Source organism: Sinohyriopsis cumingii, chromosome 1 (genome assembly GCF_028554795.1).
Source record: "Sinohyriopsis cumingii isolate HCF-2022 chromosome 1, ASM2855479v2, whole genome shotgun sequence".
Taxonomy (NCBI): domain Eukaryota; kingdom Metazoa; phylum Mollusca; class Bivalvia; order Unionida; family Unionidae; genus Sinohyriopsis; species Sinohyriopsis cumingii.
The window spans coordinates 159,448,803-159,463,004 of NC_142961.1; the positions used below are offsets into that span (position 1 = coordinate 159,448,803).

Below are 14,202 nucleotides of genomic sequence, written 5' to 3' on the forward strand. Positions count from 1 at the left end.
TAGTGTTAGGACTGGTCGGCCTGGTGTCAGGATAATGTAACTGGGTGGGACATCATACTACATGTCTGCGGCACGATGCCCCATTTCTAGACATCACAATAAATTGCCACACTTTTGAAAAATGACAGATTGTTTTTAAAATCTATGTTAAAAATCCAAATCTTTCTCTCTTTCGCACACACACACACACACACACACACACACACACACACACGCACACACACTATTATCTCTCTCTATCTCTGGTGGGAAATAAAAAATAACAAACTCTAAATTGAGTTTTATCAAATGTTATCGTTAGATCCATCGTGCATATACAAGAAACAGTGTACAACCGTATTTAGATAAGAAAAGGAATCTAGTCTTTCTCATTTAACCACAATCTTTGTCCAGACAAATTTATTCAGAATCAGCGATGGTTCTTCATCAAGTGTTCGGTTTCTTGCTCTCGCAATAAGGTCTCTGGTAGCCGCCGTAGCATTCGCATATATTAGGTTTTACACATCGACCGCCATTCTTGCATTCCACAGCACAAACAGCTGGGGGAAAAGAAAGAAATTTACTTACTTAGAAAAGCCATATTTTGCTGATACACCTTCACATTTAGGACACAAAAATCTGACTTAAAATGGTTCCCTTGAATAACAGTATTATGTGTTCAAGGTTGCAAATCAAGGATTTATTGTACAGACATGGTATCTTTCAGGTAATGCTAGAGGTTGTCACGCGATTACATGATACTGCATTGAACGAAGCTGAAAATGAAGCCAGGACCTCAAAGAAAATAATAAGACAATAAGGCCCTTTAGAATAAAAAATTTTGTTTATAAACATTTACATTTATATCTACACAAGACAGATTTTTACACCAATTTAGAGACATGTCACAATAACTTAAAATACGCTTCTAACGTGATTAGGTAAAGCAAGACCAACATTTTGAGTTTTTAAAACTACGTCCCCTTTCTTGGAAACATGTTAAAGCTTCCTGTACCACTTAGATATTGAATTGCGAATAGTAGGGTAATTTTGTTTCCCATATTGGTGTGCACCTAGAATAGTTTCTGCACGCCTGCTGGTGCTGGCATATCCTGTTAGAAATATACGTAACAAATGAAACATGGTCATTTTGGCCCAATTCATTGGCGTGTAACACTGAATTACGCTCATGGGCCCTAAGAGTGGACAAGTGAGCAGTATAATCACCTGTCTGACAGCGGACACCGGTATAACCGATGGGACAATCACATCTGAAGGGCGCTACACACCAACCGCCATTGAGACAAGGCAAAATGCAAATAGCTGGAATAGAAATAGAGATATTTTCTTCCAAAAATATAACACAATATATGCTAATAAATCTGTATATCCCCTTCATTGTCCGTGTGTCAATTCCCCCCAACACAAACAGCTTTTTATTATTGAGTAAATAGCTTTAATTTCTTGAAGCTTAGGATTTTATTCCAAACTGATATGAATTGTTCCGACTTTGTCAGAACACCGTTGTTACTGAACCCGCAAATATCCATACTCGGTATTGTTAAAGTCCCTAAATTTTAAGTGATAGTTTCTAATTACTATTTTTACTAATTATGAGAATAAAATGGGGGGGGGAGGGAGGGAGAGAGAGAGAGAGAAAGGAATCACCAGTTACAAGAAAAATAGACCCTTCGTGATTACAGAAGGACAAGCTACAGAGGAAGTAACCGTCATGAAGATATATAGTACGTAAACCATTCGTGAATACCGATGGACAGACTAAAGATGAATCAACAGTTATAACGAGATAAAAGTAGACCATTTGAAACAGTTACTAGAGACAGAGAATTAATCCTTGAATTGTTCGGCAAGTAAAAACAAAAACAATATACGGAGGATGGGGTCCACAACATTCATCTTTTATATTTGTTGATTATCGGGCCATAATTCTATGAAGTAAATCTAGCTTTGGAGAGAGTAAATATAGGTCAAGCAACAGTCTGTGATTTTTCTGACCTTTCTGGCATCTGGAACCTCCAAACCCATTCGGGCATTTGCACCGGTTAAGACCCAGGCACGTTCCTCCGTTCTCGCATGGCATTTTGCAAGTAGCTGCAAATCGGACAGAAAAATATCTGACTTGGTTAAATTCTTAAGATATCTGTCCCAAATAAAACGTTTAACTGATCCGATTTTTCAAACATTGAAAAACAATTGAATCAAACATGGCTTCAAATAAGAAAGAAAGATAAGCAATGGTAGATTTTCATTTATGTGATTCAAGATTCATCAAATCTGTAGACAAGTTAGCTCACGTAAACACACAAACATACTGAAATTTTAAACCCGCTACCGTCAGTAACATATATATAACCTTTATTCTTGTTGTGAGTGCATCATACTTAAAATTGTGCCACACATAAATAATGTCGGCATAGCTCTCGTAGCTTTTAAACTTTGGGAAACTTAAACTTTTAAATGGATTCAACATGAATCAATATGGACTGTAACAAAATAGATTCAACATAAATCAATACAGACTAAAACAAATTGGATTCAGCATGAATGAATATGGACTGTCACAAATTAATTAAATATGAATCAATATTGATTGCAATAAATTGGATTCAATATGAATAAATACGGACTGAACTAAATCAGATTCAACATGAATCAATATGGATTGTAATAAATTGGATTCAATATGAATCAATGCAACTGTAACAAATATGACTCAATATGAATCAATATGGACTATAATACACTGGATTCAGTACGGACTATAATAAACTGGATTCATCATGAATCAATATGGACTGTAATAAATTGGATTCAACATGAATCAGTAAGGTCTGTAATAAACTAGATTCAATATTGACTTTAATAATTGGCTCAAACATGAATCAAATGAATCAATATGGACTGTAATAAATTAGCTTAACATGAATCAATATGGACTGTAATAAATTAGCTTTAACATGAATCAATATGCGCTGTAATAAATTTGATCCGACATGAATCAATAAAGACCCTAATAAATTGTATTTAACATGAATCAATATGGACTGTCATAAATTGAATTTATAAATCAATATGGACTGTAATAAATTCTATTCAACATGAATTATTATGGACTGTAATAAACTGGATTCGTGTAATTCTGACTGTCGATATCCAGATCGTCTAAATGGAGGAATTTATTCCTTTCTCAAAACATAGACAAAACTTCGATAGATAAAACACTTTGTGTTGTCATTTATGCGGTCAGCTGAATATGGAAACAATTGATGGCAATTACATTTTCGTTTGCTTTAAAGTATGAAGAAAAACATGTCCCGTCGATGGCTTGAAAGAAAACAAAAGAATTGAAACTGAAAAATATATGTGAAAATAAACGTTTCTAGAATATGGGTGGAGACCACCACCATCCCAACTTTCCGGTTTTAATGTATATTATTTTTCTTATCTAAGAAGCACCGAACCCCAGACTGCATTATTTTGTAATTTGAAAATTTACAATTTATTGTTTTCTTGTCCCAAAAACAATGATTCATCGTTCCGATCTATCAGACACTTGAATGACTCTTTACTTTCTCACTGGGCTGAATGAGGGGTGGGGGAAAAAATGTAATAATAAAGAAACACAAAAAGACTGGTTTCAGATAATTATCTTCCGATAAATTAAGCATGCATTTACATGTTTACATCAACAAACATCATTGATCAAAATTCCATCTGACGAACATAGTAGAACTTTAAAATTATTTTGTACAACAGTATACTTGTGAAAAGTAATTATTTACGATTTTGTTATTATTTTTAATTCATTTACTTCCACTGCAGCATGAACGAAAACCAGATAACCAAGGCAGCATGAACAAAAGCCAGATAACCAAGGCAGCATAAACAAAAGCCAGATAACCAAGGCAGCATGAACATAAGCCAGATAATATTAATAAGGATAAGGTTATATACTAAATACATTAGCATTCTTTGGAGCGAACTTCCATATACATGAATAAGTTCTCGTACATCTTAATTTATTTTTTTATTATTTACTGAAATAAAACACTTCGATTATTACTACACGAACTTGGACTACAAATATAAATATTGTCTACGTCAGTATAATTTATGCAACTTTGAAATCTTACATCTTTAAGAATAATGCAAATCGTTTTAAATAAACATATCACTTAAGCTGAAACATATTTCTTTGCCCTATACTGCAAGTTTGTCGGAGATTGGCAGGGCGTCATGTCACGTGATTTGGTCGGCGGAGCGATCATCTCGAGTAAGGTCATTTGGATTCAATATGAATCAATAAGGACTTTAACAATTTGGATTCAACATAATCAGTATGGATTGTAAGAAATCGGATTCAATATGAATTAATATGGACTGTAATTAATTTGACTCAATATCAATCAATATGGACTGTAATGAACTAGATTCAAAATAGACTGTAATAAACTCGATTCAAAACGAACCAATATTGACTTTAAGAAACTGGATTTAACATAAATCAGTATGAACCGTAATAAATTGGATTCTGTAACTGCATTATTATTGACTAGTGTTGGAACTAGACGAAGGTGCGATGGGCCGGAAACAAAGCCATAAACCCAAACGTGTGTTTTATAATCTATAGCAACAAAATCTGTCTTCGGATTATCGAATCCCTTTAGCCTTAACAATATGTGATACTTAAAACTGCAGATTACACCTGATAAAATTGTTAATGACGGCACCATATCATAAAAGAATCAGGTTTGCTAACTTGAATTATAGATAGATGTAGTTGACAGAGTCACTTTGAGTATAAAACAGGATCGCTTTACTCATTTAACTGACTAGACCCAGAAAGTCAAGGTACACGAGATCATGTTTAATTATCAAGACTTTTTCTTTCTTTGTTTCAAGATTGTATAGATAAGTTTAGGGTACATGTTTAATTTTAGTACTAATTTAAGGATAATTCATTGGGTATGTGCATACAATATAACATGCATGTGTTTGAAAATCAAAGACAATGTATCGAATCGGTCAAAATGGCTGTGAAGGTTATCCTTGTTGCAAGAATTTGGGTTTGAGACGAAATAAAAATAATACCAGGGTTCACAAAGTACGTTTAAAAATGATCATAATCAGGACAAATACTATACTGGGTTTTGTGGCTTACCACCGCATGCGGGTACTCCATCCCATTCCCCGGTCTCGGTACACGTGATGGTGGAGTCAGGCCGAGCGGGAGGAACTCCAGGACGACACTTGTAACGGATCTTGTCACCGTAGAAGTAAGATCTTCCTGATATTCCTACAACGTTTATCATGTCTGGAAGCATTGGCTTGCCGCAAAAGACTCCTAATAATATTGAAATATTGCAATATTAAACTCTCATACAAGAGACAGCATGGCTCCCATTCATGTGGCAATGTTTACATGAACACATTCTTCAAATTATATCAATATTTACGCAGTCATTTATGAGAATTATCTTCTAGAATAATCTTCTAGAATAAATATTTGATTTTTACGTCAGTTTCGTTCCTGGACATTTGTACTGATACCTTACGAAATATGATGTGAATGCTAGCGATTTATTCAACTCAGTTGGTATGGGTCATTGTTTCCAGACCTAACAGGAGATTATATTGGTGCACGCAGCCAGTATTCAACCCTAAGCGGTTGTAACAACATAATGTAGCAATATTAAATAGGAATAAATAAAAGTGAATGAACTTCGTTTCCACCTTGACAGTTTGAAATCCTCTTCATCCATTATTTAACAAAATAGGGTACAATCGTTATTGTTTATTTTCTTTTATATTAGTCCAATATAATTGATGAGTTTTATTACCTCGTCAATGGCATATCAGTATCACATACATCGTACTCACCGTTGTTAGTAAAATATTTCATTAACATAACAAAAATCCATACCTTATCGATATCATCATTGCCGTCTTGGTCGTAATGGTCATCATTAGCAACACTATCAACATATTCATTATTAAGCGCATAATCTGTATTACTGTCTTCATTGCCAACACTACCATCACCATTATTATTATTATTATTATTATTATTAGGATTGTACATTATTCAATGTCGATTCCCGGTTAATGAATCTAAATGGAAAATTGTTGTTAAATTCCAATTCCATTTCTTTTATGAAAATACTTTTAAAATTAGACTTTGTGAAGATATTTATCCTGGTCGATTTCAGAAGCTACTGCTTAATTGTAGCTTGATTCCCTCTGTAATATGGGAAATAAGAAAAAATGTCCAGGATCCGTTATTATATCGTCTTGTTGGAAATATAGTGAAAAAACGTTTCTCATTTGTGGAGGAATCTGCTCACACTCATTATCTGCACCTCAGTTGTTAGTCATTTTCTATCCGTATGTAAAAAAATTACACAAGACCGTGAAAAAATTTGGTCTGGTATTATTGATAAAGTATACATGTACTTAGATTCATTGCCCAATACTGATTTGGTGAATGCTCTCTTATCAATGATGATCCGTTATTTGTTAACTGTTTTAAAGCAATGAACAACTAATGTATTTCCATCTCATATGCATTTCAACTATTGCTTCTAGGTCGAGAAAATATACAACAAACGTTTGGCTGTATCGATGCTGATAATGACTATATTCTTGACTAAATTTTTGTCAGTAACTCTATAATTTAGGTTAATAACACTATATATTCTGTGTCGTTCATCATTGGTGGTGTTTATATAATTACAATGGATAACCAGTTCAGTACTTTTATTTGAAGGGCGCAATAGCTGCTTTCGATAATGAATTTTGCAATGAGTAGGTCCTATATTATGTTTACCTGTAAATCTACCTAGTAACCTGACAGTTGTGTTCATGCAAATGGCAATCATGTGAATGAGAAAAAAATTTGAAAACTATGACCTGAATATACCCAGTTAAATTTCCTTAGTTTTCATGATGAATGTTCACCATATATGCATTTATTGATGCATATTCATTCGCAATTTTATGTTATTTATCACCTTTAATTACTGTACTTTATGTTTTTGCTGTATTCTCTTTACTATTGATTGTACTCTTCGTAATGTACGGAGGAAAAAATAAAGATATTAATGTTTCTTCCTTCACCACTATCGGACAAAATTGCACGTTTCAATACGAGGTCCAGATACATGTTTCTTAAATGGTCGGCATTAATTGTGTACTGATATACATTTTGTATATTTGTGTTTCAATATAAGCTGTTATTAGTGGTTTTGGAACAAAAGTGCAGTCCATTCAAGTTGTAGAGTGTTTTTTAATATCTGAAAAATTATATGTATGTTTAATAATACTTAATTGTATATAACTGCCAAACTTATTATAATTATCTTCTTTGATTCTGCAGTATATTATTATTATTATTATTATTGATGGTGGAGGTGGTGTTATTAATATTACATACTTTCGCAGTGTCCTTTGACCGGTGCCCAGTCTCGATTCGGCAGGCATGTGGTGGTCATGTCCCCTTGGCCAACATAACCAGATTCACATTCAACTGTTACTGTTGATCCCGCACCTACGGTCTTACTTAGAGATTTGGAGTGGGGAACACCGACATCTGACCTACAGGCAACAAAAGCAGCTGAAAGACAATGGGAAAAAGGGGTGAAAACTGGATATCAGTAAGGACATCTAGCAAATGTTTCAAATCAATTAATATCCCACAAACAGACTTAAAATGCTACATAGGGGAACCTGCAAAGAAACGTAGGTCGTGAAGGGGAAATGATAATTTAACCAAACAACAGTGCATCTGTTTTAGAATCTATTAAATTTTATATAAAGTATCCCAATTTCGGCAAAGGAAGGAAAGCTGGTAATTAATAAAACTAAATTCGGAGAAAATGGCTATCAAAATCTAGAGAGTTTACCGACTGCGGGCAGACAGTCTGGGATAGGACTGCTCCAGCCCCTTGTTTCCAGACATGTCAGGGATCTGTTTCCGGACAGCTGATATCCCTCCTCACACTCAAACTCTAAAGTATCTCCGTAATATATGGTAACGTTAGGGTCCCCCTGCACTACCAGCCCATGCTCAGGTAGTCTCAAAGGCTCGCATGAAGTACCTAAGAATGGATCGCAAGATACATAGCACTTGTAATATACATTTTGCCAGGCATTTTAAATAAATATTGTAAAACAGATAAAAAAATAACTTGATTAGTTGAGTTTGACTATCAGGCACAACACAAAAACTGGCGAAAAATACACAGCATGAATTATAAAGATATCCACAAAAGAAATCGAAAGAAAATTTTAAAATATTGTTAAAAATAAGATTAAGGATGTATCAATTACCTTTTTCCGATAAGCATAGCTTTCGATATCATCAGAGCTTTTATTTATTTTGACCCTAACACAGATCTTTGCATATTTTCTTTTCATGAACTTAGATCATTCTGCTTTATTTATATTATGGATAAAGCGAGTTATTTTCTACACAGTTTAACACCAAGTTTTAGAGGTCACTCAGCCTGTTGAAGAACAGAAAGAGACAGAAAATACTTACGAAGACACTGTGGCGATGTTCCACTCCATTGGCCGTTTGCTTCACAGTTCAGTGTTGATTTACCTACAAGTTTGAATCCCGTCTGACAGGTGTACTCAACGGAACTTCCAAAATCCCATCTTGTTCCTCTTACAATCGCATAGTCTGAATGGGGTGGGGGACCACATGATATCAGACTGCATGATGGAATAGCCCCGCTCCAGTGCCCTGAAGCTTCACATCGAAGTTCAGAATTACCAGCCAAAACATAACCATTATCACATGTAAAGGTGATCGTCTCGCCGAACGTAAAAGAGCCGCTAAACTTTAGATGGTCCCTGGGAAGTGGTGCTCCACAGTAGATGGGATCACAATTTGCAATTTTTCCTTTCCAGTTTCCGGTCTCATCACACCTGAGAGTGCCTGAAGAATCTTGCAGCATGTAACCTTTGTCACAGGAGTACACCGCTGTGGAACCATACGTGGTGTTTTCCAAGGTCAGCAAGGCATGCGGGACCTCAGTAGGGCGACCGCAGTCTACAGGACGGCATTCTGTCGACGGATCATACTCCCATTGTTTACTTGTACCACATCTAATTTCTGCTCTTCCAGCTAAATAGTAACCATCATTGCACTCATAGGTAGCCACACTTCCAAACGTAAATCGCTCACTTAGAGTGGTTGAGTGTGGCAACACGGGTGGTGGTCCACAATTAACTTCAATACACTTCGGTAGAGAGCCCACCCAAGCACCATTCACTCCACATTCAAGAATATTATTCCCCACAAGCTCATATCCTGGTTCACAAACATAAAACACGGTAGATTTGAAATATTCACCAGTACCAGACTTGAAAGCATGCGGAACAGTTGGAGCGGTTCCACATGAGACCGGGGTGCATATTGGGCCCTTTCCTGACCATCGACCGTCAGCCTCACATTCATGCATCCGTTCTCCTGATAACAGATATCCTTCATCACATATGTAGGTGACCACATTTCCAAATGTATACTCACTACCTACCACAACTGCATTTTTCACAGGAGGGGGCGCTCCACAGTTGACGGGAGAACAAGTTGGAGGAGATCCGCTCCATTCTCCAGACTCGAGACAAGTACTTACACTATTTCCTCTTAAAACGAATCCAGAGAAGCACATGTAGGTAGCCGTGTTCAAAACGTTTTCTCCCGTTGAAGAAACTCGACCATTAAAAATTTTTTTCGGAGGACCACATGTAATTCTACGACATGATGGGATATTTCCTGTCCATTCACCTGATTTATCACAGAGGAGTGTACTGTTTCCGACCAAAGTATAGCCAGTGTCACATACATATTGTATCACATCCTTGAAAACATACTGACGAGACAAATCCACGGCCATGGAATTTGGGACGACAGGTGGTTCAGAACATGATATCAGAGCACAATAGGGATCAACCCCACTCCAGTTTCCTTCATTGGTGCATACCCTTTTACTGGGTCCAACTAACTCGTACAACTCATCACAAAAGTACGTTATTTCGCTACCAAATTTATTGTTGGTTCCCCTGATATGCCCATTCTGAAATTGTCTTGAAAGAAAAGAGATTTCATTACATGTTATCTCCACACATTCAGGAGCTTCATCAGTATTCCAATACCCTGTAGATAAGCACTGAATTTTGCGTCTCCCTGCGGCCTGATATCCTTCATCACACTGCAGTTCAATCTCAGTACCAAAGTCGGAAGCCTTTACATCCTTCCCTTGGCTAACTTCAAGAGGAGGACACGTAACCTTCTCACATAAGAAATCTGTCTGCGACCATATTCCATTTGACTGGCAGATTATAGAAGACTTTCCCAATCCCCTGAATCCTAGCTCACATGCTAGTTCCACCGTCGTGCCGAATGTTTGCGGGCTAGTAAGGTTTACGTATCCATTCGATATGACCGGGATAGGTCCACAATAAATTGGTGCGCAGGTGGGATCAGTACCCGACCAATGTTTGTCCTGCTGACAGATCCGTCTACTTTCTCCTATCACCTGGTATCCCTCATTGCATACAAACTCAACGATATCTCCAAAACTAAATTTATCTCCAATATACGATCCGAACCTGATTACAGATGGAACCCCACAGGATATTTTATGGCAGGTTGGATTGATGCCGGTCCATCGTTTATTTGACATGCATATCTGTATGTTGTCGCCTTTTAACTCAAAACCAGGATTGCAGGAATACTGTACTATGCTTCCTAGGGAATAATCACTACCGAAGATCCGTCCATTATCTAGAGGTACTGGAGGCCCACAACGTATTCTTATACAAGAAGGGAAAGCAGAAGACCATTCTCCTGACTCTAAACAAGTAAGTGTAGACTCACCGACAATTTCAAATCCACTGATGCAGGAATAAACAACAACCGAACCATATGAATTAGTGTCTCTCTTTATACTGCCATAGTCTATTTCCGGAGGAATGGGGCATCTTATTATCTCACATACGGGTTGAAACCCAGAGAAAACTCTTGTAGCCAGACATCTTCGCACGCTCTCACCTATCAGTCGATAACCACTGTTGCATTTATAGGTGATTTCAGCACCATACGTGTAGTCATCTCCTACAGTGACACCATTAGCGATAAGGAAGGGAGGAATACATGATATCTTTTGGCATCGGGGCAAAGACCCACTCCATGTGCCATCAATCAAGCATTCACGCTGACGATTACCAATCAATTCATAACCCTCGTTACATAAATATGTGATATAGGAACCAAATGTAAGTGAACTGTAATTTAGGCTTCCATTTGGAAATGGCTCATCCGTTGCGTATTCACATAGGTTTGGTTCACATATTGGGTCTTGGCCACTCCATGTTTGATCATCCTGACACTCACGTTCCTGTAGTCCTACCAAATGAAATCCATCATAACACTGATAAGTTGCCTTCCCTCTCAAAACCAGGACCTGTCCATTCACTGGTGCTTGTAACTTACCGCAGTCCAATTTGATGCATACTGGTTCCTCCCCACTCCACTGGCCGTTTGCTTGACACGTTCTCTTACTTGAACCATCCAGCCTATAACCTTTCTTGCATGTAAATGTAATCGTGGTACCAAACCCAGTTTGAAACCCTGAAGGAGATCCATTGGTTAGTTTAGGTGGGGGGCAATTAACGATTTCACAAACTGGAATAGGGTTATTCCATTCCCCGTTTGCTTGGCATGTCCTCTCAACGGAACCAAGCGCTCTATAGCCTTCATTACACACATAACGAATGGTAGCGCCATATGTAAAAATGTTTCCGATCATTCTTCCATTGGATATTATATCAGAAGGCTTGTTACACTGAACAGGTTCACACTGGGGAACAACGCCGGACCACGTTCTGTCCTTAGTACATGTGAGAGTTCCTTCCCCTTTAAGGACGTATCCTTTCTCACAGGAGTAGGTAACGGTGGACTGGTAGATAAGACCAGTGACTAACTTCTGACCGAATGGGATGTTAGGTGGTTCTTCACATGCCACGGGTACACACTGTGGTTCTGCTTCACTCCAGGACAAATTAGCCATGCATCGTCTTATTTCTTGTCCCACAAGTCTGAATCCAGTATTACACATATATCTCACAACAGAACCAAATTTAAGATCCTTGTAGTCTATTCTCCCATTTGCAACAGGGATGGGTGGAAAGCACTTCACAGCTTCACAACGCGGAGCCAAGCCACTCCATGTTTCATTTACTGTACACGTTTGAAAAGCATCCCCCTGTATCTCATATCCATCATTACATCGGTATTCTACACGATCGTTAAAATTCGTTCCGTATAAAATAAATTTTGCATTCTCTACTGCTGTTGGTTGCGCACAAGTGATAGGTGTGCAGCTAACGGTAAAGGGAAACCATTCCCTAGTGGCCGCACATGTGACCCCCGCTTGGCCACTGAGTTTGTACCCAACTTCGCACTGATACTGAACTGTATCTCCGTAAAAGAAACTGTTTCCTATGTAAAATCCGTGATCAATGTTAGGGGGAGGACCACACTCTGTTCTAATGCACGATGGAGGATCATTTTGCCATTTACCGGTTTCACGACAAATTCTTTCGGATATTCCTACCAGCGTGTATCCCTCATCACATACGTAAGTAATACTCTTTCCAAGTGTAAAGTCTCGGCCAGTCACTCGCCCGTGCTCGATTGTATCCGGTTTTCCACATGATATTGGCTTACACACTGGAGATTCCCCACTCCAAGATCCGTTTTGAAGACATTGCCGTTCTGAAGGCCCAACTAGTTTATAACCCAAGTCACACTGGTACCTTGAGATTTCTTGAAAGGTAAATCCTTTAGCAGTGAAAGTTCCATATTTGATATCTGCAGGTCGACCACAATTCACAGGAAGACATTCCGGAGGATTGGGATTCCAGTTCCCATCCTCAAAACATTCCAGTAAATCTTGGCCTTGTATTCGGTAACCTTCATGACAGCTATATCGAATCTGGCTCAAGAACGTCCGTTTGCTCCATTCCAAGTCTGCATTTGGAATATTTTGCGGAACAGAACATTCAATGACGAGGCATTCCGGTAGATTTGCTTCCCACTCCCCAGAAGGTAAGCAGCTGATTTGACCTGTGGGATTTATACTATTAGCTGACATGGCGTAGCCAAAACCACACTGGTACTGGATGACATAACCGACCGGGAATTCCTCAAGGGTGTCTATTATCTGGGCATTGATGACGGTAGGTGGTTTCCTGCACGTCTGCGGATCACAAGAGGGAATACTTTTATCCCAGGTTCCATCGGTCTGACAAGTTATTGAATTATGATCTGAATACATCCCGTTCCCCGCGGTACATTCAAATAACGCTTGCTGTCCAGGCAAATAGGGAGTCGTCTGTGGGTTTGTGATACGAGTATTTTCTGACAGCAAGGGAAGCACGCACGTTATTCCTAGTAAAAAGACAGTGACATAATTAGTATAAGTAACGTCTCTTCCGAAGAAACAACAATGACTTTGTACGTAGTTTGAGAGGTTATTAAGAAACATAACATCGATTTTGGGTGATTTGAAAGTTATATTCGATGAAGGACATTTTCTTACTGCAAAGATTTAAAATGGACTCTTGCATTGGTGTTTACGTTTGAACATCAGAACTAACGTGTTTATAAGAAACCTTTTCAGAGCTGCATATGGCAACATACCATCTTATCTCTAACGAAATGACTCACCAACGTGAAAAGAAAATATGCTCATTTAATTGGAATAAAACTTAACCAAAATTTAAAGAAAAACTGTGATGAACTTTGTTTAAAAACTATTTTTCCTACAAAAAATTATCGTTAAGCTAGACCTAACATTCCATGAGTCCCACCAGTCCCACCAATCTCAACCACAGTTCCTCATAAAAAAGGTGTAAGTGAAGTTTCTACGAAATAAAAATAAGACATTCAGAACCGTATGTGGTTAAATGTACCGTAATGAGACACAATTTTGTATATAAAGCAAAACCTAGCAAATATAAATTACCACGAGCCGCAAATACAGAAAATATTTAACTCAGGACGCGACAGAAGAAAATAATGTACTTGATGCGAAAAGAAGCAAATCTCTTAAAAGATTAAACCAACACGCCATGGGCAAAACCCAATAACCTGTGAACGGTAATATTACAATTTACATGCCATAACAGCGT

At 37.7% G+C, this 14,202-nt stretch overlaps 1 protein-coding gene across 1 annotated transcript in view; it reads right to left on the bottom strand.

The window, feature by feature from the left end:
* Positions 1 to 274: 274 nt before the first annotated feature.
* LOC149808233 (sushi, von Willebrand factor type A, EGF and pentraxin domain-containing protein 1-like) overlaps positions 275 to 14,202 on the bottom strand; it is a 167,676-nt gene continuing 153,748 nt past the window's right edge. Inside the window, exons 28-34 of the mRNA XM_089975273.1 lie at positions 8,540 to 13,459; positions 7,902 to 8,096; positions 7,433 to 7,612; positions 5,162 to 5,344; positions 1,996 to 2,091; positions 1,207 to 1,302; positions 275 to 539 (exon numbers count right to left, since the gene is read on the bottom strand). Of these exons, the coding sequence (XP_089831399.1) occupies positions 427 to 539; positions 1,207 to 1,302; positions 1,996 to 2,091; positions 5,162 to 5,344; positions 7,433 to 7,612; positions 7,902 to 8,096; positions 8,540 to 13,459 (5,783 nt within the window). The 3' untranslated portion in view covers positions 275 to 426. The remainder of the gene's footprint in view (positions 540 to 1,206; positions 1,303 to 1,995; positions 2,092 to 5,161; positions 5,345 to 7,432; positions 7,613 to 7,901; positions 8,097 to 8,539; positions 13,460 to 14,202) is intronic.